At 39.5% G+C, this 26,857-nt stretch overlaps 1 protein-coding gene across 8 annotated transcripts in view; it reads left to right on the forward strand.

The window, feature by feature from the left end:
• DENND1B (DENN domain containing 1B) overlaps window positions 1-26,857 on the forward strand; it is a 258,787-nt gene that overhangs the window by 177,160 nt on the left and 54,770 nt on the right. For all 8 annotated transcript variants that reach the window (XM_059055774.2, XM_059055749.2, XM_067027477.1 and 5 more), the window contains one exon: window positions 23,651-23,741. In XM_059055774.2, coding sequence (XP_058911757.1) covers window positions 23,651-23,741 — 91 coding nt within the window. The remainder of the gene's footprint in view (window positions 1-23,650; window positions 23,742-26,857) is intronic.

A 26,857-nucleotide genomic window follows, 5' to 3' on the forward strand; every position in this document is an offset into this window, starting at 1 on the left:
TTTCAAAGAGCAGCAGCTTGACATCAGATTTCAGAAAGTTTAGAAGCAGTGTTTCTTTCATCCCACTGTGTGATCATGGCAAGTTTCTTAATTTAGGCTTGCTGTAGTTTCTGTTTACGTAATTTAAATTAAGTTCTTAACACTCACTTTTCTTATTCCACATGACAATTTTAAGTGTAAAGTTAGCTCTGGGAATTCAGCATGTAATGAAGACCGACAGTGAGTCATAAACTGTGCTTGGGGCCGGGGCGCAGGCGTGAATAAAATCTCCGGGGTGCCCTTGAGAAGCGGACAAGTTAATAGAAATTCCTCTGTCTGTTAAGAGGAAAGAGACCAAATAACTCAAAGTAAGCTTCAGATTACGTAAGTGAAGAAACCAGCGTGGTGAAAAAATCCAATACTGTTTATCTGTATTCTGAGGAAGTTCTAAATAACGATCTGAGTGAGAAGCGTGCTCTGTGGGGCACTGGGGATATACCTGTCTTCCAGTAGGTGAACGTTTACCTTGAAGAAAGGGCTAGATTTGTCCAGTACACAGCTGTCAGGAACAGAAAGAACCAGGGTTTCCTGGTTAAACCAGGAATTAAACCAGGGTTTAACCTGGGTTTCCACATTAAAGGTGTCTTGTGAATTTCCCAGGATGGAGCGGGCTCCCTTTGGAGCTCTCGGTCCCTAGAGGGCTCCGGTATAGACTGAATTACTTCCCGGGGTTGGGACAGGATCGAGTGGTGGTCTGTAAATGCCGAAGTGTATAGCACAGTGCAGTCCGAGGCTAGTTGTCCGGTGCCTGCTTGTTGAGTTAAATATCAGTGCCCTTGCTGTGTTTTTGTCTGTCAAGAGGAGATCGCTGTACCTCCCATTGTCAAAACTGAGTTGTGAAGCTCAAATTATATGGGGGTCAAGGACTGAATGGTTGGGTAGAATGACGTATTACTTCCCTTGTTGAGATTCTGTAACTAGAGTCTTATCGTTTGATAAAGTTCATACATGGTCTTTTTTTTTTTTTTTTACGTAACTACAAAAAGCATATGTATTTTAGGAGTCGGGTAGAGTTGGGTTAAACCTTGGCTTTGTCACTCAGTAGCTTTTTGTTCGTAAGTATCTGTTTCTTTTTCTATAAAATAGCAAGTATCATACCCTGCCCCACAGGTTGTGATACAGTTTACGTGAATTAACACCTGTGCACTCTCAGCTCGACAGTGCGTGAAACTTTGTGGAAGCTCATAAATTTTAGGGTCTGCCTCATCCTTAGAGCAGTTACATTAAAAAAATACATATCTATGCAGGATTTTTTAAAAGTATAAGTGGGTCAAAACGGCTAAATGTAAAATATGAGAATGGTCAAAGTAGAACCGATTATAGGACAACTTGGATAGTTTTATATACACCAATTGACCGTGTTCTTGAACTTGATACTATTTTATCAACCTTAAGAAAGAGATAGTGGAAGGTGTCCCTGCAAGGCCTTGAGATTCTGTTGACAGCGTCACAAAGTTGTAAAGGTGAGTCAGGTCCAGCATCCGAGGTGCCAACAGTACAGTGTTGTGTGCTTTGGAATGTGTTAGGAGTGTGGATCTCCTGCTAGTGTTCTTACCACACACAGACAAATAGGAACATAAATGGACACAAGGAAGCTTTTGGAGGTGATGGACATGTTTATTACCTGGATTGTGGTGATGGTAACAGGAGTGTTTATACATCTGCCCAATCTCAGCAAATTGTCTGCATTAATTATGTGCAGTTTTTTGTATACCAGTTACGCTTCACTAAAGCTTGGGGGGAAGAGAGAAATAAAATAGGAATCGATTGATAAAAATTATTAACATAGATGAATTCTCAAAGACACTACTGATCTTTCTGAAAGAATATAAAAATATTTATTAGGTACAAATGATTAATATTCCTGACCATGAGTTTGTGATCCATTATGGTTCAAGAACTACCCAGTTCCTCTTTGTTCGACAATTCTTATGCATCAAAATTGAGAGAACATGAACCCAGGAGAGAAGCATATAATTTTAAGGTAAGCGTTAAAGTGAACTGTAATTTCTGATAATACGGCAGGGAAGGATTCGGAGCTCACTTAGGTACTGAAACAATTTAAAATGCAGAATTTGAAAAAACATCTTGTGGTGAGGGTCACAGGAGACAAAGCCCAGACAGAGCCCAGTGCTTACTCTCCAAGATCAGAAGTGTGATAGGAGATTCAACTCCCATAAATCTGGGAAGACTTAGTATAAAGGTGAACGAAAAATAAAGGTGCTCCTTCGCTTCAGCCACTTCCTGGGGATTGTACATCTGCAGCTGTGGCGTGAGTGGAGGGGAGGAAAGAGTGCTGCTGAGAAGTTGCCCCTCACCAGCAGGCACAGGACTCTGAGGCCTAAATTAATCATTTCTGATTTGGTCTGGCCAAACTCAAGTCAAATGTAAAGTTGTCCTGACTGTGAGTGTCCTCAGGCAGAAGCAAATACACATCCTCCTTGAGGAATCCACCTTCATCCAGGCATCAAGGAATTCTCCCAGCTGAGATCCCAAAGAGAAATTTCACTCTTAAAAGTCATTAGACATACAGGGAAACAAATCGCGAACCAGAAACAGCAGACAGAAACTGACTTGCAGAGGCTTCAGATACTGGATGTGACAGAAGTAGAATATAAAATAGCTGTGCTTAAGATGTTCAAAGAAATAAAAGACAAGCCTTAAAAATGTTCAAGGCATAAAAACTTTAAAGAATGTAAAGACGATTTCAAGAATGTAGCAAATAAACTACTGGTAAGCAAGCATGTAATTTAAATGAAAGGAAATTGATGTATTAATAACCAGTCAGATCTAACTAAAGAGAGATTTGCTGAACTGGAAGATGTGAAAAAGAAATTATCAAGAATATAGTACAGGGCTTCCCTGGTGGCGCAGTGGTTGAGAATCCGCCTGCCGATGCAGGGGACGCGGGTTCGTGCCCCAGTCCGGGAAGATCCCACATGCTGCGGAGCGACTGGGCCCGTGAGCCATGGCTGCTGAGCCTGCGCGTCCAGAGCCTGTGCTCCGCAACGGGAGAGGCCACAACAGTGAGAGGCCCGCGTACCGCAAAAAAAAAAAAAAAAAAAAAAAAAAAAAAAAAAAAAAGAATATAGTACAGAACCATGAAGAAGTAGAAAATGTAAGAGGTTAATAAACATAAAGGGTGGAGTGGAAATGTCTGAAATCCATACGGTCAGTTCTGAAAGGAGCAGACAGGAAGTGGAGGAGAGATGCTGGTTGGAAGGACAGGGCCAGAGCCAGTTACATGCACACTTTATAAATTCAGGAAGTCCCACATCTCCAAACTGAGGAAATAAGAAGAAATCTACACCCATAGAGCAGATTCAGCTCTAAAACATTCAATAAAGAGGAAATTTTTTTAAAAGAGAAAAAACAGATTACTTTCAGAGAGCAAATACTGACAGATGACTTCACATCAGCAGCCATGGAATCCAGAAGATACTGCCATATCTTCAGTGTGTTGAGAAAAAATACCTAGAATCCTACACCAACTAAAATACCTTTTAATTGCAAGAGTGCCATGAAGACATTTCCCTGCTAAAGCTGAGTTTGCCCTCTGTGTTGGCTTTAATGATGTGTCCGCTTGGTGAGGCTGTGGCCCCCAGTTATTTAATCAAATGCTAATCTAAGTATTGCTGTGAAGGTATTTTTACATGTGTAAATTAAACCCCTAATCATTTGGCTTTAAATAAGGAAGATAATCCTACATAAGCTGGGTGGGCCTGTCGGAAGCAGTTGGAAGGCTTGTAAAACAGGACTGAGATTTTCCTGAAAGAGAGAATTTACACCTGTGCGTGGCAGCATCGGCCCCCGACTGTGGTCCCACCTGCCTATGGTCTGTCCTTCCTGATTGCCTATCCTATGAATTTCTGACCTGCTTAGCCAGCCCTCATAATCATGTAAACCAGTTTCTTGTAATAAATCTCATATGTGTATATGTATCTGTCTATCTGTCTCTTAAATCTTTTAATGGTTCTGCTTCTCTGGTTGAACCCTGACTACCCTACCAACAGGAGAAAGAAATTCTTAAGGAAGTACTTTAAGAAAGTAATTCAGAGAGAAAGTTTTCTCAGATCCAAGATGGAATGTCTGAAATGCAAGAAGGAAGGAAGAGCAAAATAAATGGTAAATATGTTAATTAAATTGAACCAATATTTACTGTGTAAGACAGGCCAGTTCTCCCACACATTCCAGAATCAAATGGTTCCACTTCAAATTCCAAAAAATTCCTGTTTTGACTATGGCAAAAGGGAGATACTCTTCAGTCTCTTTTGTAAGGCCAGGATAACCTTGATTCTAAAACCTAAGACAGCATGAGAAGAGAACATTATAAGCCAGGCTCACTCATGCCCACAGATGCAAAAATTTAAGCAAAGTATTTTCAGCCAATTCTAACTAGGTGTAAAAAGGATACTGCTTCATGGGCAGGTTGACTTTATCCCAGAAATTAAATGGTAGTTACACATGAGGAAATCTATGAATGTAATTCACTACATTAACTGATTATAGGAGTTAAAATCATTAGATCATCTCAATAGATGCACAGATTTTTCATAATATTCATGAGAGTCATGATAAAAGCAAAAAGGCATGATTAAAGATACTTTCAATAAACATACTTAAAACACTAGTTTCCCTCTGAGAAAGGTTCTATCTATTACCATTGGAACCCCTCACATATATAATTTAGCCAAAAAAACCATAAAGATTTAGAAAGTAAGACACTAAACTGACATTATTACTTTGAGTATAAAGACAAGTTACTTAGGACATAAAGAAATAGCCTAGGGGCTTCCCTGGTGGCGCAGTGGTTGAGAATCCGCCTGACGATGCAGGGGATACGGGTTCGTGCCCCGGTCCGGGAGGATCCCACGTGCCGCGGAGTGGCTGGGCCCGTGAGCCATGGCCGCTGAGCCTGCGCATCCGGAGCCTGTGCCCCGCAACGGGAGAGGCCACAACAGTGAGAGGCCCGCATACCACAAAAACAAAAACAAACAAACAAACAAACAAACAAACAAAAAAACCAAGAAATAGCCTAATAAATTTGACTTCATTGAAATTAAGAACTTTTGGCCATCAAAAGACTCCATATTTGCAATACTTTTGAACCACCCAAGGGTTTAGAAACTAGAATATTAAAAAAACTCCCATGTCAATAAAATACATATATAATTGTGCAAAAGATTTGGATAAGCACATGCAAATGAAGAAACCCGAATGGCTAATAAAGATATACAAGATGCTCCACCTCATCTGTAATCAGAGAACAGCAAATAAAAAACATAACGTGGGCTTCCCTGGTGGCGCAGTGGTTGCGAGTCTGCCTGCCAATGCAGGGGACATGGGTTCGTGCCCTGGTCCGGGAAGATCCCACGTGCCGCGGAGCGGCTGGGCCCGTGAGCCATGACCGCTGAGCCTGCGCGTCCGGAGCCTGTGCTCTGCAACGGGAGAGGCTGCAACAGTGAGAGGCCCACGTACCACAAAAACAAAAACAAAAACAAAACAAAACAAAACAAAAAACAATGAAAATACCACCTCACACTCACCAGACTGGCCCAGTTTTAAAAACCCTGAAAATCTGAAATTTTGGCAAAGACGTGGAGCACGGGACCACGTTTCAGCCGTTGAGGGGAGTGAAAATTTGCACAACTTATTGACGAACCACTTTGGTGCTATGACTTAAACTTCAGTTTCTTTTGACCCAGCAATTTCACTCTAAATTGTGCACCAAAAATCATCTACTAAACTTACTCATAACAGCAAAGTACTGCTGGTAATCTTAGACAGTCATCAGTATTAAGATGAATAAATTGTTACATTCATACAATAGAACAGCTGCACAACAGGGAGATGAACGAGCTTCAGCAAAACTAAATGTGAATGAATTAAAGGAACAAATCACTGAAGAATTGATATGATGAGTCCTTTTATGTAATAATGTTCAACAGCGAGGAAAACTAAATAATGTATTATTTAGGGAAATGTGATAAAACTATAAAGACAAGGAAAGGATAAGCTGAAAGGATTATGATCTTTTCTGTAGGGAGGAAATGTTCTGGTAGTTGGCTTTGTCATTAATTAGGCTATTAATTACTTAAGTTATTATTATTTAAATTCCTTAAGTGTTGTATAAAAGCATATATATATATATATATTTTTTTTTTTACTATTTCTGGATTTGCCGGTAATAGGCTTTGTTTTCACTGACAGCTGACTTCTTATCCTCTTTAGACCTCAGTTACTGCATCTGTAACATGAATTAGACTAAAAGGTCACTAAGTCTGAGATACCTTTCGGCTCTAACATTCCACGATACCATGGAATAAACATGGCTTAGACAGATGATAGGAAGTTCCATTTGGATAAATTCCTCTTTAGATAATGGATTTGGAAGGAATCCCAGAAACCACTTCTTAAACCCATGGCTCTGACAGCACCTTCTTTAGCTTGCAGCTTTACAGAGATTTAAGCCATTAATTTTAGGTCTCTTCCTTTTGTTTCCTATTACACTAACCCAGCAGAGGAAATTATTTTCTTGAGTATTGTTTTGTTATGAAGGCCATGGGAACTAAAGTTGTTTCTGCTCATTTTACTGTATACTCCCCATGGCCAAGGACCATGGCTGAACTTAGTGTGGAGATCCCAGAGCTTTATGCAGACCCCAGACCTGTGGGATGTCCATGAATACAGACTCTCTAGTCGCTGGCAGCCTAGGTCACTGTTGGACATCTGGAGCCCAAATATATTACAGTAGATACATTTTTTCCACAAAATAATTCTGCTTGTCCATATTCTAACTTTATCAGAGTGGAAAATGATAGGGAAATTCAACTTGGCGAAACCTCTTTTAGTGTTCCTCATAAGATAAAATAAATATGTCTTTCTCAAACTTTCCCATCCAATAATGTTCTCATTCTGCATACTGGAAGAGAACACTTTTTTTTTTTTTTTTGGTTTGTAATTTTTCTTTTCTTTTTTTTTCAACATCTTTATTGAAGTATAATTGCTTTACAGTGGTGTGTTAGTTTCTGCTGTATAACAAACTGAATCAGTTATACATATACATATATCCCCATATCCCCTCCTTCTTGCATCTCCCTCCCCCCCTCCCTAGCCCACCCCTCTAGGTGGTCACAAAGCACCGAGCTGATCTCCTTGTGCTATGTGGCTGCTTCCCACTAGCTATCGATTTTACGTTTGGTAGTGTATATATGTCCATGCCACTCTCTCACTTTGTCCCAGCTTACCCTTCCCCCTCCCCGTGTCCTCAAGTCCATTCTCTACGTCTGCATCTTTATTCCTGTCCTGCCCCTAGGTTCATCAGAAATTTTTTTTTTTTAGATTCCATATATATGTGTTAAGCATACTGTATTAGTTTTTCTCTTTCTGACTTACTTCACTCTGTATGACAGACTCTAGATCCATCCACCTCACTACAAATTATTCAGTTCCGTTCCTTTTCATGGCTGAGTAATATTCCACTGTATGTATGTGCCACATCTTCTTTATCTGTTCACCTGTCGATGGACACTTAGGTTGCTTCCACGTCCTGGCTATTGTAAATTGTTTTGAAAAAGAGTGGACGTGTGGTTTCTCCTGCGAGGGTGGCCTTTGTTTTTACCACTGTAGTGAACAGGAGAAAAGTCCTCTGCTCTGCTCTTCTTAAATACTTGCTTATTGGCATATTGACTAGTAGTACTTCTTAGAATACTCTTGTTCTTTTTATCCGTGATACAACATTCTAACTTTTTCCCTTTCTCTAGGCAGTTCCTCCTGGGCCCTTTATCATTACACTTGCCTCTGTCTATACCCTGAATGTCTCTGTCCTCAGACCTCTACATCTCTAGCTCATACCAGCTCACTGGGCTTCCTTATGTAGGACCGTACATGCGTTAATTACCTATTATGATAAGTCCTAAACGTATCTTTAGTCTAGACCCATGCAAATGTATATATGCGTGTATGCATATACATACACTCCCATACAAACATGTGCATTGCCCATATACATACGTGCATCTGCACATACACACACATACTGGCCCCTCCTGCACCTCTTCTTTCGGGAACTAGTTGTACCCTGTTGCCTAAACCAGAAAATTAGGCGTATCTTTTCTCATACCATCACCACAAACCTTTCTTGCACCCGGTTTCTAGTTGTTTACTATGTTCTGTTGGTTCTGCTTTCTAAATATTAGATTTGCTTATTTTATTCTCCCCCGTTTCAGTGTCAGTGACTTGTTGGGTAACCGGTTGTGCTCTTTCATTTAGCCCCCCTTTCAAGCCATCCTCCAGTCTGCTTTGAGAGTATTCTTTCTGAAAAGCATATCTTACATATTTCTCATTATATCTAGGGTGACGTTCACACCCTAGCCTGGCACACAGAATCTGTCATCTTCTGGCATTTGTCTCTCTAGTTTTTTCTCTAATACCACTCTAAATACCCTTACTGCAGCCATTCTGGATGTTTGCTCTTAGGTGTCTGAAAATGGTTTCACCTCTTTACGCTTCTCTCTTGAATTGTAATGGATACTTAATAAATAGAGAATGAATGGTGGTCATTATGAATAAATAAAAATAACATGTATTGAATATTGACTTATGCAGGGTACTGATTTGAGTGCTTTATCTAGACAAGTTTAATCTTCACAATGACCTATTTTATTACTGCCACTTTGCAGGTTATAAACCTAAATTATGGGGAGGTTAAATAATTTGCTAAGAGTGTACACAGCAGCTAGTATGTGGTAGAGTTAGGACTTGGGTCCACAGAGCCACTAAGACTTACCGTCCCTTCAGGAGTAAAGGAATGAATAAATGCATGTATGCCTGTTGCCTTCCTGTCTTCTCTGGCTTGAACACTCTCTCTCCATTTTACATTACTCAACTCAGACATTCTTTAAGACTTGGTTCAGATGTCCCTTTTGCAGATTCTTGATCTCTCAGTCTTTTATAAATTCCTTGCCTTTTAGCATCTTAGATTTGTACCATATGATAATTGTTGGTTTGTTTGGCTCCTTCTTGAGTTGTAGGCTCTGTAAAGACAAGGATCATTTTTAAAGTGTTTGTATTCTAATATCTAGTTTGTAGTAGACAATATTGTTAAATAAAGAAATCAAATAAAAACTGCTATTCCTGTTATAAGAAATAGGCAGGAAAATGTCTTTATGCTTTTGGTAGATGATGAGCTCATAAAATTGAATATAATGGATATTTTATAAGCTCTTAATCTATTTCATTTGGGAAAATCCAAACATTGTAGGAGTCAGGTGTTTCAACTGAGTGGTGTCTGTAATTTCAAACCTAGCATCACTTAATGGTATAGTGTGTAAAAGTGAAAATTCTGTGGGATCCTCAGCACTCTCTGTATTTTGTGCTACGACCCACTTTCTCTGACTTCATAAGATATTGGATAAAAGGAGTGGGTCAGAAGCCAAATATTTTCCTTTTATGTTAGCTGGAGATTTTAGAAATCTTTTAACGTAAATAAAAAATTCTTATACATATCTACATTTTCCTATTGATCTTTTCTGAAAGAAGCACGATAGTTACTTATTTATGGTATGTCATCTATAGCTAAGATCAACACATGCATTACTAGTACTAAAAATTCAACAGTTCGGGGGTATTAGGAAATATTTGACATATGAATGGACGGGAGATGGTAATTGTATCCAGCACATATTTTATAACATGAAAAAAGAATAAAAATAACATGTGACATAGGGAAGACATGGACACCTATTGGTAGAAAAAGGAATACACAAGGAGAGAGAGCTTATTAGGACAAGGGATACATTTTTTCAGCATCCTTTGTTAACGAGTTTCAAGTAGTATCCTAAGCAGCGTTTGTCTAACTGTGGGCTCAAACCACCTGCAGATTTAGCTAGAAAGTCTATTAAAGACGCATCTTCTTGAGTCTCACCATCAAAAATTTTGGATTTAGGAGGCTTGGATTAAAACCCAGAAATTTACATTGTTAATGAAATACCATAAAAATAGGCACACTAAAATTTTAGAAACACTCATCTAAGTATTCTTTATTCATTCTCTCATTCAACAGTATAATTTGAGTGTCTGCTGTCTACTAGGAAGTGTTCTGGGTGCTGGGATACTTTGGAGAACAAAGCAGATAAGAATTGCTGACGTTGAGAATTCTGCGTTTCTGGTGGGAGGGGGACCAACAGTGAGTTAACTAAGTTCTGTAGAATGTTCAGAGATGATAAGGACTGTGGAAAAGTAAATAGAACAAGCAGGGGGGCCACCGGGGTTGGAGGGAGCTTGCAACTCAAAGTAGCCTAGTCAGCGTAGGTGTCACGGAGAAGGTGGCATGTGGGCACCATCCTGTAGGGTGCAAAGCTGAAGGAAGATTTCGAGGCTGGGCTGTAATCTGTGTGAGAGGAGAGGGCACTTTGGAACTGGTCTGTGGAAGATGAGAGAACTGGTCAGACTGTGGATGTGTTCTGAAGATAGCCAGTGGATGTTCTGAAAGATGTAACGTGCAGTGTGAGAGAAAGGAGGCAGGGGTGATTCCATGGTTTCTCGTCCAAGAAACGGGCAGGATGTATTCGCATTTTACCGCAACGGGCAAGACTGTGGGCCGGAGAAATTTTGGTGGGAAGAATAAGAGTTCAGTTTTGGACGTGTTAAGTCTGAGACGTCTTTTAGACGCATCCAAGTAAGATATTTATTAGGCCAATGGATAGATGAGGCAGAGGCGAAAACTAGACCTGAGAGATAAATTTGGGAGCCATCAGTGTGTAGATGGTAGGTAAAGTCATTAGACTGGAGACCAAGTGAGATGACCAAAGGAGTGAGTATAAACAGGAATGACCAGAGGTCCAGGGACCAGGAAATAGCAGAGGGCCGTGACCAAGGAGGCCGAGAAGGAGTGAGTAACCCTGGAGGTAGGAGAGGATTCAGGCTAGTGAGTCCCTTTGGGACCAAGTAGAGAAAGGACACCACAGTGGAGGGACCCAACTGTGTCAGATGCTTGTGACAGGTTGATTCAAGGAAGAGCTTGGACTTGAGCACTGGACTTAGTAACATGGAGATAGGATGACCCCAGCAGGAGCAGCTTTACCGGAGAGGTGAGGGAGCCCTTGTGATTAGGGTGCGGGCGGGGAGGGCCTGGAGACAGCAGTACTGGCCGCACTTCGGAGTTTTACCCTAAAGAGGAGCATCAAAGTGGACAAGGCCAGAGAAGACATGGAGTCAGGAGGAGAAAGCGCGTGTTCGTGGGCTGTAGGGCAGACCTGGCAGAGATGGGTCCACTCGGGAGATGGGAGGAGGAAGCGTTAGAGGAGCTGGTCCCTGGCGCAGACACCCCCTGACAGCAGGGAGGAGCTGGGTGGGGCGCGAGCCAGGAGCTGGCAGAGTTTCTCTTTCAGCTTCTTTAGGTTTCTTTTCTTTTTTTTTTCCAGTGAGATTAGGAAGCAAGGTCAAGGGCTGAGAGAGGAAGGGGAGGTGGTTGGGCCTTTAAGGGGAGAGAAGACCTGAAGTAGACGCGGGCTGGAGAAAAAAGGAGGTTGTTCGGCATCGTTTAGAGCACCGTTGAGACTGCAGACGGTGAATGAAGGTGAGAACAGGCATCACCGCTGCTTGGTTTCTCTCTCAACCCCTGGACCTCGGTACAGGCCTGCTGGGTGCGTCCACACCTGCTCTGTGCCTTGTAGATGCCCGTGGTTCCCCTTTCCCGGCTCTCCGCCTCCCCCGGACCGCGGACTCGCTGCCTCGGTGCCCTCCAGCCTCGGCTCAGCGGCCGTCCTCGTGGTGATGTCCGCCCTGGGCCACACCGTCGACACGGAGAGCTCCTTGCCCCACACTCCCCGAGCTCCCTCGCTCTGGTCTGTTTTACTGTCCGACACTCATTCCCTTCTAGCACATCACATAATTTATCACACGTCTTATTTCATGCTGTCTGTTCTGCCCCCCCGGCCCCAAACGCTAGATGTTTAAACATTACGGAGGTGTGAATTTTTGTCTGTTTCCTTCATTTCTGGTTTTTTTAGGCATATAGAAAAGTGCTTGCCATATAGTAAACATTCAATTAAATGTTTATTGAATGAACAAATTAATGAATTTTTTTTATCTGGTGATCATGAAGCTCAAAAGACTTAATTCTGTTGCAGATTATTTTGTGTCTGTTGATATATCCTGGAAGGATATTAGTTATTAGTTATTAGTTTTTACTCCAAAACTTATTATTAGTTCTGTTGATAAATTGCACCGGGTGGGCTTTTTACAATACCCTTCAAAGTGTTTTTCTGTTCCTTATACCATGGTGGTCGAATTTAGTATACGACAGTCATATGATTACCTAATCCTTGAAATGGACTAAAAATAACTATTTCTGTTCCTTCACATTAATTCTCTTGGTTTAGCTTTAAGCTGACCTACCTTTTTCCCACTTGTTAGAGCACTTTGTGTTTATATATAGCTACCAGCTGAATGCCGAGCGTCGAGCAGGCGTCTGTAAAGTATCTGTTGATGAATTTACTGTAGCACTTCAGTGTGGTTTTCACTAACCTGTCAAGATTTACTGAGCCTGTTTAAGAAGAAATATTTAAATTAGACTACTTTTTTTTTTTTAGCCCAAAGCTTTACATAGAAAGGAAAATTTTAAAGATCCATAAGAAATTAATATATTTTAAAAGTAATTTTTCTGCAGTATGTAAATTTTTCTTTAAATTTCTAAAGGTTTCCATTTCGTTAAAAAATGTCTTTTTCTCTGGCTCTTAAGACTTTAATAGTTATCTTTGTGCCCAAGAAGCGTTTCTAATATGAGGTAAATTTTTGAGACCTGCTCATCTCTCCTTCGGGTGGAGAAGGGCTGTGGGAGTGTGGATTTGTGTGTTGTGTGGATTTGTGTGTTGTGTGGATTTGTGTGTTGTGTGGATTTGTGTGTTGTGTGGCTCCAGTGCATTTGCTGCTTTTCTTCAGGGACAAGACTGTCATGTGGGCACTAAAAACAGTGCTCCCCCTTCCCCCTCCCCAGCTTGGTAGAGAAGTGCTTCCCTGGCCCCCTCTCCCCAGAACAATCTTTTTATGAGCTTTTAATTTAAAAAATCAAATATTTCTTTAAAAATGATATAAGAATCTTGAAATTTAATTGTTGTCGTCCTCAGAGTTTTGATGGATCAATTGCAATTAAATATTTAGAGGACATATTCCTAGACCACTGAAGTCATCAGAACACGGATTAATAGCATACCTTGTTTTGGATTTTTGGACGAAATGCCAGAAACTCGCTGACTGGTGAAGAATCAAAGCACTATGAAAAACATACACTGTCTCCCAGAAGAAAGATACATTCCCTCTGGCCTACTGGCCACCTAGTCACGTTTAACTTGTGAATCTCATCAGAACATACTTTTTATATTTTTTGTAAAGATGCTTGCCATCAAGTCTGTTCTTTATGTTTTATTACATCTGTAAAACATTCATTTTATATTTAATTACATGTTAAAAACTGAAGTGGAGATGTTCATCTCCATTTAACAATAGTGCTTGCTGAAGGGCATTTACAACAACAGATAATTTCTTTAGATTGACTCCGTTTCCTATTAAGATTTTTTTTTAATTTCTTTTTTTTTTTTAACATCTTTATTGGAGTATAACTGTTTTACAATAGTGTGTTAGTTTCTCCTTTACAACAAAGTGAATCAGTTATACATATACATATGTTCCCATATCTCTTCCCTCTTGCGTCTCCCTCCCTCCCACCCTCTCTATCCCGCCCCTCTAGGTGGTCACAAAGCACCGAGCTGATCTCCCTGTGCCACGCGGCTGCTCCCCACTAGCTATCTAATTTACATTTGGTAGTGTATATACGTCCATGCCACTCTCTCACTTCTTTTTGAAGATAAAAACTCGTTGGAAAACCTTGGTGATGTCAATATCAAAAAAAAAAAAGTCAGCAGGAAGCAGCAGTTTCACTGCTTAAGTACATTTATCTTGTAACCTGTTACACCACTTTAAGAGCACGTTGTAAGGATTAACAAAATCCAGTTCTTGCAGCTGTTAATGACTTAGAGGGGATGATGTTATTGATCTTGAGAACTAAATTTATTCTTATTAAATAAATTTTGTCTATTTATAGTTTATAAGTAAATTATGGAATCTATACTATGGAATTACGTCTATGAATGTTTTTGAGATTTCCAGTTATGTTATTTAAGTTTTCGTGTGATTATTTAGCATGTTTAGTTTCAGGTTTTAATTTTTACTTTTGGAGTAAAAAGCAAAATACTAAGATTTATGTAAAAAGCATTAACTTAAAGCATACTCATAAATTCTTTTAAAAATCTACTTGCACCTAATTTTAACTTATGTCTTAGATACATGTTTACTAAGTGATGTGGGTAAGTACTAGTCAAGCGACAGGTTACAGCACATTATATAGACATTGCTCTTCCAACAGGCAATACATTTTAGTTCAAAATTATATCTATACAACTGTAGCTACTGTTTTCCCTTACTATGAAATGCTCCAGAGTTATTAGAGTGGTGTGACCATGAACCAATCTCACTTGGAAAAAATAAAAGCCGTTATTAAATCAAAAATAGAAAAAGGAGTTTAGAGAACTGTTACGTTCAGAATTCCTCTCCATTAATACCGCTTCTCAGTTATTCCTGGGTGTCTGCATTGGTATGTGTGTGTATGTAATGTGTGTGTGCGCGTACAAAATTAATCTTCTGAGAACAGACATTTTCATTAAGTATGTATGTTGATAAGTGTCAGTCACTGACAGGATTGTTTGCAAAGCCAGTGATAACACCGGGGCATTTTACCAAGTGATGAGTTTCTATTGGCTCAAATCGCTACTTTAGTAACACAGAGTAGTTACTCATCCTCAGAAACGCATCATCAGTAAATAGTTTTGGGATTTATCTCTTTTTAGACTTGAACTGTTCCACTCAAACTAAAATGAATGGATTATTTCCAGTAAACACAAAAATGAAAACCTTTTAAAAAGTCTTGTAGTCTTAATCTTTTAAGGCAAATTAAGTCCTTTAAAAGGATGTCTGAGTTTGTTCCATTTGTCAGTAATGTATTATTTTAAATTTATCATTTTGCTTCACCTTATTTTTTCAAAATCCGTCACCTTAGATCACTTTAGTTTGATTTATCATACTGTGCTGAAAGTGTGTGCAAGTCAAATTCTGCAAGCATTTTAAACTATATTATTTTCACCTTAACCATTTATTGTATGTAGCAAAGGTGCCCAAGGTTGGAAGTTACTCTTATCTCGAGATGAAATGAATAATTCCACAACTTACAGTTCTTTAACTTTAAAACCATGCAAAGTGTATGCCCTTTAGCATTGTTTCAGTGTATCCAGTCCCTCTTAAACATTCATTTCCAACTATGTGTTAGGCGTTCCGCCAGGTGTTAAAGCTGCCTACCTGAGGGGCCGTGACCCCTCACTCAAGAGCCTCAGAGGTTGCCAGCGATGGAAATGGTGGTGACAGTCGGGAAAGTGAACTTGATTATTTAACGTTTACTCTGTGTCTACAATATAGGCACTTCACGTTATTTTAGTGAACTCTTAAAACCCCATGGGGTATTTATGTATTATTATTCCCATTTTATACGAGGGGAAACAGAGCTCCAGAGATGGCAAGTTGCCTGAGATCATAAAGCTAATAAGTGGCAGAGTGTGAGGGAGGGCTTTCAGACTCCAGACTCCACGTTCATTTTCATTTGCTCCGTCAGAACCTTCTCCATGCCAAGCATAACGTGGCTGTAAAAATGGATAATCTATGGCCCCTGCCCTCAGTTCTAAGTTTTATGAGAGCAACTCATACTCTAACAAAAAAGCCAGACCCGGATCCTTTTTCTTTTTTTCTTTTTAGTTTTTAACATTTTTATTGGAGTATAATTGCTTTACAATGTTGTGTTAGTTTCTTCTGTATAACAGAGTGAATCAGCTCTACATATACATATATCGCCATATCTCCTCCCTCTTGCATCTCTCTCCCACCCTCCCTTCCCACCCCTCTAGGGGGTCACAGTCTCCCTGTGCTATGCGGCTGCTTCCCACTGGCTTGCTGTTTTACATTTGGTATTGTACGTATGTCAGTGCTACTCTCTCACTTTGTCCCAGCTTTCCCTTCTCCCTCCCCGTGTCCTCAAGTCCATTCTCTATGTCTGTGACTTTATTCCTGTCCTGCCCCTAGGTTCTTCAGAACCACTTCTTTTTTTAGATTCCATATATATGTGTTAGCGTACGGTATTTGTTGTTCTCCTTCTGACTTACTTCACTCTGTATGACAGACTCCAGGTCCATCCACCTCACCACAAATAACTCAATTTCGCTTCTTTTTATGGCTGAGTAATATTCCATTGTATATATGTGCCACATCTTCTCCATTCATCTGTTGATGGACACTTAGGTTGCTTCCATGTCCTCGCTTTTGTCAGTAGAGCTGCAATGAACATTGTGGTACATGACTCTTTTTGAATTATGGTTTTCTCAGGGTATATGCCCAGTAGTGGGATTGCTGGGTCATGTACCACATGTAGTTCTATTTGTAGTTTTTTAAGGAACCTCCATACTGTTCTCCATAGTGTCTGAATCAATTTACATTCCCAGCAACAGTGCAAGAGGGTTCCCTTCTATCCACACCCTTTCCAGGATTGATTGTTTGTAGATTTTTCGATGATGTCCATTCTGACTGGTGTGAGGTGACACCTCATTGTAGTTTTGATTTGCATTTCTCTAATGATTAGTGATGTTGAGTATCCTTTCATGTGTTTCTTGGCCATCTGTATATCTTCTTTGCAGAAATGTCTATTCAGGTCTTCTGCCCATTTTTGGATTGGGTGGTTTAATTTTTGATAGTGAGCTGCATGAGCTGCTTGTATATTTTGAAGATTAGGCCTTCGTCGGTTGCTTCATTTGCAAATATTTTCTCCCACTCTGAGGGTTGTCTTTTCATCTCGTTTATGGTTTCCTTTGCTGTGAAAAAGTTTTTAAGTTTCATTAGGTCCCATTTGTTTATTTTTGTTTTTATTTCCATTTCTCTAGGAGGTGGGTCAACAAGGATCCTGCTGTGATTTATGTAATGGAGTGTTCTGCCTATGTTTTCCTCTAAGAGTTCTATAGTGTCCGGCCTTACATTTAGGTCTTTAATTCATTTTGAGTTTATTTTTGTGTACGGTGTTAGGAAGTGTTCTAATTTCATTCTTTTACATGTAGCTCTCCAGTTTTCCCAGCACCACTTATTGAAGAGGCTGTCTTTTCTCCATTGTATATTCTTGCCTCCTTTATCAAAGATAAGGTGACCATAGGTGTGTGGGTTTATCTCTGGGCTTTCTTTCCTGTTCGATTGATCTATATTTCTGTTTTTGTGCCAGTACCATACTGTCTTGATTACTGTGGCTTTGTAGTATAGTCTGAAGTCAGGGAGCCTGATTCCTCCAGCTACGTTGTTCTTTCTCCAGATTTCTCTGGCTATTTGGGGTCTTTTGTGTTTTCATACAAATTGTGAAATATTTTGTTCTAGTTCTGTGACAAATGCCATTGATAGTTTGATAGGGATTGCATTGAATCTTTAGATTGCTATGGATAATATAAGTCATATTCACAATGTTGATTCTTCCAGTCCAAGAACATGGTATATCTCTCCAGTTGTCTGTATTGTCTTTAATTTCTTTCATCAGTGTCTTATAGTTTTCTTCATACAAGTCTTTTGTCTTCTTAAGGAAGGTTTATCCCTAGGTATTTTATTCTTTTTGTGGCAGTGGTAAATGGGAGTATTTCCTTAATTTCTCTTTCAGATTTTTCATCTTTAGTGTATAGCAATATGAAGATTTCTGTGCATTAATTTTGTATCCTGCTACTTTACCAAATTCATTGATTAGCTCTAGTGTAGTTGTCTGGTAGCATCTTTAGGATTCTCTGTGTATAGTATAATGTCATCCTCAAACAGTGACAGCTTTACTTATTCTTTTCCGATTTGGATTCCTTTTATTTCTTTTTCTTCTCTGATTGCTGTGGATAAAACTTCCAAAACTATGTTGAATAATAGTGGTGAGAGTGGGCAACCTTGTCTTTTTCCTGATCTTAGAGGAAATGGTTTCCATTTATCACCATTAGGAACTATGTTGGCTGTGGGTTTGTCATATATGGCCTTTATGATGTTGAGGTAAGTTCCCTCTATGCCTACTTTCTGGAGGGTTTTTGTCATAATCAGTATTCAATTTTGACGAAAGCTTTTTCTGCATCTTTTGAGATGATCATATGGTTTTTATCCTTCAGTTCGTTAGCATTGTGTATCACATTGATTGATTTGCATATACTGAAGGATCCTTGCATTCCTGGGTAAAATCCCACTTGATCATGGCGTACGATCCTTTTAATGTGCTGTTGGATTCTGTTTGCTAGTATTTTGTTGAGGATTTTTGTGTCTGTATTTATCAGTGATGTTGGCCTATAGTTTTCATTTTTTGTGACATCTTTGTCTGGCTGTGGTATTAGGGTGATGGTGGCCTCGTAGAACGAGTTTGGGAGTGTCCCTCCCTCTGCTATATTTTGGAATAGTTTGAGAAGGATAGGTCTTAGCTCTTCTCTAAATATTTGATGGAATTCGCCTGTGAAGCCATCTGGTCCTGGGCTTTTGTTTGTTGAGAGATTTTTAATCACAGTTTCAATTTCAGTGCTTGTGGTTGGTCTGTTTATATTTTCTATCTCTTTCTGGTTCAGTCTCGGAAGGTTGTGCTATTCTAAGAATTTGTCCATTTCTTCCAGGTTGTCCATTTTATTGGCATATAGTTGCTTTTAGTAATCTCTCATGATCCTTTGTATTTCTGCCGTGTCAGTTGTTACTTCTCCTTTTTCATTTCTAATTCTGTTGATTTGAGTCTTCTCCTTTTTTCTTGATGAGTCTGGCCAATGGTTTATCAATTTTTTTTATCTTCTCAAAGAGCCAGCTTTTAGTTTTGTTGATCTTTGCTATTGTTTCCTTCATTTCTTTTTCATTTATTTCTGATCTGATCTTTATGATTTCTTTCCTTCTGCTAAATTTGGGGGGGAGGGTTTTTCTTTCTCTAATTGTTTTGGATGTAAGGTTAGGTTGTTTATTGAGCTTTTTCTTGTTTCTTGAGGTAGGATTGTATTGCTATGAACTTTCCTCTTAGGACTGCTTCTGCTGCATCCCATAGGTTTTGGGTCATTGTGTTTTCATTGTCATTTGTTTCTAGGTATTCTTTGATTTCCTCTTGATTTCTTCAGTGATTCATTGGTTATTTAGTAGAATATTGTTTAGCCTCCATGTGTTCGTGTTTTTTACAGTTTTTTTCCTGTAATTGATATCTAGTCTCATTCCATTGTGGTCGGAAAAGATACTTGATATGATTTTAATTTTCTTAAATTTACCAAGGCTTGATTTTTGACCCAAGATATGATCTATCCTGGAGAATGTTCCATGAGCACTTGAGAAGAAAGTATATACTGTTGTTTTTGGATGGAGTGTCCTATAAATATCAGCTAAGTCCATCTTGTTTAATATGTCATTTAAAGCTTGTGTTTCCCTATTTATTTTCATTTTGGAGGATCTGTCCATTGGTGAAAGTGGGGTGTTAAAGTCCCTTACTATGATTGCATTACTGTTGATTTTCCCTTTTATGGCTGTTAGCATTTGCCTTATGCATTGAGGTGCTCCTATGTTGGGTGCATAAATATTTACAATTGTTATATCTTCTTCTTGCATTGATCCCTTGATCATTATGTAGTGTTCTTCTTTGTCTCTTGTAATAGTCTTTATTTTAAAGTCTGTTTTTTCTGATATGAGAATTGCTACTCCAGCTTATTTTTGATTTCCATTTGCATGGAATATCTTTTTCCATCCCTCACTTCCAGTCTGTATGTGTCCCTAGGTCTGAAGTGGGTCTGTTGTAGGCAGCATATATATGGGTCTTATTTTTGTATCCATTTGGCTAGTCCGTGTCTTTTGGTCGGAGAATTTAATCCATTTACATGTAAGGTAATTATCGATATGTATGTTCCTATTACCATGTTCTTAATTATTTTGGGTTTGCTATTGTAGGTCTTTTCCTTCTCTTGTGTTTCCTGCCTAGAGAAATTCCTTTAGCATTTGTTGTAAAGCTGGTTTGGTGGTGCTGAATTCTCTTAGCTCTAGCTTATCTGTAAAGTTTTAAATTTCTCCATTGAACCTGAATGAGATCCTTGCTGGGTAGAGTAATCTTGCTTGTAGGTTTTTCCCTTTCATCACTTTAAATATATCCTGCCACTCCCTTGTGGCTTGCAGAGTTTCTGCTGAAAGATCAGCTGTTACCTTTATGGGGATTCCCTTGTATGTTATTTGTTGCTTTTCCCTTGCTGCTTTTAATATTTGTTCATTGTATTTAATTTTTCATAGTTTGATTAATGTGTCTTGGCCTGTTTCTCCCTGAATTTATCCTGTATGGGACTCTCTGTGCTTCCTGGACTTGATTGAATATTTCCTTTCCCAAGTTAGGGAAGTTTTCAATTATAATGTCTTCAAATATTTTCTCAGACCCTTTCTTTTTCTCTTTTTCTTCTGCGACCCATATAATTTGAATGTTGGTGCATTTATTCTTGTCCCCGAGGTCTCTGAGACTTTCCTCAATTCTTTTTCTTTCTTTTTTCTTTATTCTGCTGTGCAGTAGTTATTTCCCCTATTTTATCTTCTAGGTCACTTATCCGTCCTTCTGCCTCAATTATTCTGCCTTTTGATTCCTTTTAGTGAAATTTTAATTTCATTTATTGTGTTGTTCTTCATTGTTTGTTTGCTCTTTAGTTCTTCTGGGTCCTTGTTAAATGTTTCTTATATTCTCCATTCTGTTTCCAAGATTTTGGATTATGTTTATGATCATTACTCTGAATTTCTTTTAAGGTAGACTGTCTGTTTCCTCTTCATTTGATTGGTCTTATGGGTTTTTACCTTGCTTCTTCATCTGCTGTGTATTTCTCTGTCTTTTCATTTTGTTTAACTTACTGTGTTTGGGGGTCTCCTTTCCACAGGCGGCAGGTTTGTAGTTCCCTTTGTTTTTGATGTCTGCCCGCAGTGGGTGAGGCTGGTTCAGTGGCCTGTGTAGGCTTCCTGGTGGAGGGGACTGGTGCCTGTGTTCTGGTGGGTGGGGCTGGATCTTGTCTCTCTAGTGGACAGGGCCACGTCTAGTGGTGTGTTTTGGGGTGTCTGTGAGCTCAGTATGCTTTTAGGCAGCCTCTCTGCTAATGGGTGGGGTTGTGTTCCTGTCTTGCTAGTTGTTTGGCATCGGTGTCCAGCACTGGAGCTTGCTGGTCGTTGAGTGGAGCTGGGTCTTAGCGTTGTGATGGAGATCCCTGGGAGAGCTCTCACCGATTGATATTATGTGAGGCCGGGAGGTCTCTGGTGGTCCAATGTCCTGAACTTGGCTCTCCCACCTCAGAGGCTCCGGCCTGACACCAGACAGGAACACCTAGACCCTGTCAGCCACACGGCAAACAAAAAAGGGAGAAAAAAGAAAGAAAGAAAGAAAGAAAGAAAGGAAGGGAGGGAGGGGGAAGGAAAATAAAATTATTAACATAAATGATAATAATAATTTTTTAAAAAGGAAAACAGCAACCAAACCAATAAATAAATCTACCAGTGATAACAAGCACTAAAAACTAAACTAAGATAAACATAAATATCAGAAAGAAGTCAGTTGCAGACAGCAAGCCCCAAGTCTACAGTTGCTCCCAAAGTCCACCACCTCAATTTTGGGATGATCTGTTGTCTATTCGGGTATTCCACAGATGCAGGGCACTTCACGTTGACTGTGGAGCTTTAATCCGCTGCTCCTGAGGCTGCTGGGAGAGATTTCCCTTTCTCTTCTTTGTTCACACAGCTTCTGGGGTTCAGCTTTGGATTTGGCCCTCCTCTGCATGTAGGTCACCTTCAGGCATCTTTAAGGAGGTGTGAGGTCTTCTGCCAGCGTTCAGTAGGTGTTCTGTAGGAGGAGCTGTTCCACACGTAGACATATTTCTGATGTATTTGTGGGGAGGAAGGTGATCTCTACATCTTACTCCTCCACCATCTTGAAGGTCCCCCAGGACTGTATCCTTTTGGACTATGTCTGTTTAAACCCATTTTACCACATTTTTGGTTAAAACCATTCTATGGTAATAAGGTAGTTAAACCACATTTTGAATAGGAATCTCGATTCATTTGCCATTCTTCATTAATTTGGGTCTGTAGGACATTTCTGTCTCAGAATCTTACACCTGCTGTGACTTCCTGCTGTTCCTGGTCTTCACCTTGCTGCCTGGGAACAGCACTGCCCTCACCACTCCCCTTGGTGGCTTTGTCCACTAACCATTTAACCAGAAAACTAGGGCGGACTGTGAGAATTTTTTTTAAATTCTTATTTTAACTAATATAAGCTACCTTATTTTAACTAAACTTTAAATTTCTAGGGTGAAAAAATTGTGGCCAGGATTAATTAATTCCAGAATGAAAATGAACATTTTATGTTAATCCGCAGATCTTCAAGTCTGCTCTTCAAGCATCATTTAAGTCTTTCTTGTGTTATCCTTTGCCTCTCATGCAATGGAACCTTGAAGATACTTCACCGTCCTTATGAGTGGAGAAACCTCAAAACATTTATAATATTTTTCATAATGTAAGTGATACCAGTGTCAGATGCCACAGATTAACAATATAAAACTAACCAAGTACCAGTAGTACATGTGCGTGTAAAACATATCACTGGTTTATGCCTGGGATTGGTCAGCAAAATAATCACCTAAGGTTATTTTTCAAAACCCCAAAATTCTGCTATGCTGTGTATGTAGGAACAGGAGAGAGATAGGGCAAAACAGGTGGTGGGCGATATGCTCCGGGTACTGTGTTTTGAAAAGGATCTCCAGGTGCTCTTGGTAACATCTGTTTCCCACCCCAATCTCTTCTTTCCGAATGCTGAAAAATACTGCTGAAAACCACCTCATGCAAGTCAAGTCAGCGTGCGTTTACCTGAACAGTATTCATGTTCATAGCCGTAGTTCTGATCATTCAGTCACTATGCATGCCAGGAATTGTGAAAGTCATATTTATTTTGTTGTTAAATGGTTAGAATTATCTGGTGCTCTGTTATGCTTTAGAACATAACAGTTTAGATAACTTGTATTTTACTGGATGAAGTTAATATTAACCTCAAAAATAGTAACGTCTAACATTTCTTGCATGCTTACTGCGTCAGAGGCTGTGCTAATAAGTCTGTTAATTTAATGTTTGCAGCAATGCCATGAGGCAGATACTGAGAAAACTGAGGCCTCGGGGGAGGACACAGCCTCACGGGCCAAGGCTCGCCTGGCAGCAGCCTCATGCAGACCCTCACAGAGGCTGTGACCTTTACTGCCACGCTGTTTTACTCCTTGTTAATGAAGTTAGTCTGTGCCGTACATTTGTCATTTAACTAACAAGCTGCTGTTTACCGAGTACCTGCTATTTCAGTGGTTTGAGAATTTTCTTGTCATGTATCTGTATGTGTGTACACACATATGTGTGTAATTTATATGACTGTCTGCTATTCATATTTTTGTTGTAAGTAAAAATTAAATCTTTGAAGTAAATTAACATATTTGACACTTTTTAATTTCAGTTTATCGATGGTCGACTGGCAAAACTCAATGCGGGAAAGGGTTTCTCTGACGTATTTGAAGAAGAGATCACTTCAGGTGGCTTTTGTGGAGGTAAAGACTAGTTCCAGTGAGATTATCCATTTTCTGAATAACAACTATCTTGCTATTTGCACTTGTGTCTCATATAGTCTACTTTATAAGCAACTGTTTTCTCCTAAATGTCTGATATCTTAGATACACTTTTTCATCTTAGAAGAGCTATAGTATTGTTACTTTGCCTGATATGTTATTCAGGGTATTAAGGTGGTCTGATGAGTTGGTAGTGGTTTGCTTGGATAGTCTCTTAATATTACTGGAGATGAATATCATAGAAATGCAATTAGTTTGTATTTTCCAGCCTCCTGACTCGTTTTCTCCACTAGAAAACTACTAGTGATATCTACTACTAAGAACTAAAGAACTGAGATTGTTGTCACTGTAGTAGATTTTCATGTAGCCCAGAAAGAAAGGCTTGACCACCACAGCTGCTCCTGTAGTAAGAGTGTCACTGTAGAAGTCTACCTTTTTTTTGCTGTGCAGGCCCTGCAGCGTTAGGAACAGACTTTTCGGTTTACTGTCCCGTGTTCTTACGCTTGTCACTGTAATAAGTGCTCACTTAAAGCGGTGGAAGGAGGCGTCTTATTTTGTATGTGTGGCACACAGTTAGGTGATACCCCGTTTTTATTTAATATAATTAACTGTAATATAATTGAGCAGTTACATTGCTCGAAATGTCGATAATTCAGTGTTACAGTACTAAGGAAACTAATGGCTTAGGGGCTGGTACTCTGTACGTGATGCCCCAGTATGTAGTCCTGATTCTGGCAGAGAATTTTGCTTGAGACCTTGAAATGTCATCTTCAGTCTTTCAGCCAGTATTTGCTGAGTGTTTCCAGTGTACCAGGTGCTGTTCTAGATTTGGGATGGACTAAACAAATAATCCCTGGTGTGTTCATTTTCACCTGGTGTGATAGTAGTGTTTCCACTTATATGTAGGTTTAATTTAGGAAAAAAAAAACCTTTAGTCTGTGTGTGAATAAATAGTTGCTAGCATTGAGAAATAAAATGTGAAAAGACAAAGAGTAATAAGTCCTCATCTACACATTCCCCCAAACTTAATTTTAATCTTGAATAAGATTTATTTTTGCACCACAGAAATCTGAAAACCATTGAGATTGTTTGTTCGTTATAAGAGGTACTGAGCAGTTACGGACCTTGCTCTGATGTAAGCGTAGCATTTCACTGAAAGCTTTCAGCTTTGGGAAAAACTTAGTTTCCTTGACTCAGCAAGTGAGCTGAATGTGGAATCGTTCAGCTCCTTGCTCTCCTCAGCTTATGGATAAAAATTTAGCTTCAATGGAACTTTTGTGTTAAAATAGGCTCTTTTACTTTTCAACTCCGACAAGCAAAATAGTGTCACAGCTCACGGACGAATCGCTCGAGGCGCCTACTCAGCATTTACATACCTGCCGCCTCATTATCGCTGTGACCCGTGGGGCTGGTATCTTACGTGGGATTGAGGATGACATCGTGTGACAGTAATGGGGTGGAACTATGATCCTTTTGTGTGGGGAAATCCTGTAGTCTTCACCATTGGTCCACAGACCTCTGTAACAGACTAGAGGGTAGGTGGCTTTTCTGGTGGGAGGAGGGTCACCAAATGTTTTCACGAAAGGTCCTGCTGTTTAAAAGAGAAAAGAATATTTACCAGCAGTTAGCATCCGGTTTAGAGACTCTGCCGCACTTTCAGCGCAGCTTAATGCCAGCCACTTTGTTGTTCCTTCTTAAAATGAAAAAGGTTTTGAACTCTTATTTTACTTTAAGGAGCCAGTACTGATCCAAAAGGAAAGCATCATTTAACAAGCATTCATTTCAGTAGGTACAGCAAGAAAGCACCTTAGAAGATGATGCCTGGCTGTCAAGGGTTGTTCTTTTAATTATTAGATTTTAGGTTATTATCTTAGAGATACATAGAGAATCTTCTTAGAAGAAAATAAAGCAAAATCATTAGAATTTGAAATAAAAAGACGAATGATCTTTAAAAAATTAGCATTGTTCTTACTAATGAGATATATGTGTATGTATAGTTCCAAAAATAGTTCTAGACGTCTGCTCCAAACATTTGTCATCTAGACTACATTTGTGAGAAAGAATAGGTCGGAGATACCGAACTAGTGTTCAGAAAGTAAACTGTTATAATTTTCTTGTTTCTCTCATAGTTACAGTAAAAATTATGATAAATGTTCGTACTTATTGAATGTTAGCATGTGGTAGAAGCTCTTGTAAGGGCTCTGCAAGCATTATCTCCCTTAACCCTCACAGCAGCCTGTGAGGGACTTGGAGTAGGTCGTTTGGTTTGGTTTTTTGGGGGTTTTTTTTGTTGTTTTTTGGGGTGCAGCCTTATTTTTATGAGGGTACCCACCTCGGTAATTTGCCCAAGGTCACACGTGACTGCCTGGCTTCAGAGCTCCTGTTTTGATAACTGTGATCTTGCCTTCTTACGATAAGAGATCCTCTCAATTAGAAGACCTTCAGTAAACAAGAGCAGTACTCAAGCCTTCTCTGCTCTGATGGATGAAAGCAAAATTCCTGTCTCTTTTGAATATCCTTTGAAGATGTTTTAATATATAAAACCTTCAGAAAGATCCCTGTGGGAGAAATCAACACTCACTGAAGCTAAAGAAAAAATCATATGTTCCTTTAAGCAAATATAGGAAATTTTAGACAAGCATTTCATTCTCCTCTTTCTGTTGCATTACAGTGGCAGTTTATATACTATGTTTGTTGCTAATGTGCACGGGTATGATCAAATGAACGTGATTACAGTGGGGCTGTGTAATTACTGTGGCCATTGGGCAGCACAGCACGTGCAGAGCACCTAGATTCACTCTGGGTCTGCAACTGTGGTTAACAGCTGTGGATGGGTGTGGATTTTCCAAAACGCTTCTCTGTCCCCCGAATCCCTGTGGTCAGAGCTGTGAAGGAAATCCGCGTTACTCCTGATCCCTTTCATGGGAGACTTGTAGGACATTCAGCCTTATCTTAAGAGGAAAGTAAAAAGAATATCAGAAAATGTGTAGAGGGAAGAATATCATAGAGGTTAAAAGGTCATCGAAGAGACCACAGATAGGACAAAGGATGCAATTAAACCCAAATATCGGTCTGTGAAAAAGCAACTGAGGAATATT

Source organism: Kogia breviceps, chromosome 1 (genome assembly GCF_026419965.1).
Source record: "Kogia breviceps isolate mKogBre1 chromosome 1, mKogBre1 haplotype 1, whole genome shotgun sequence".
Lineage (NCBI taxonomy): Eukaryota > Metazoa > Chordata > Mammalia > Artiodactyla > Physeteridae > Kogia > Kogia breviceps.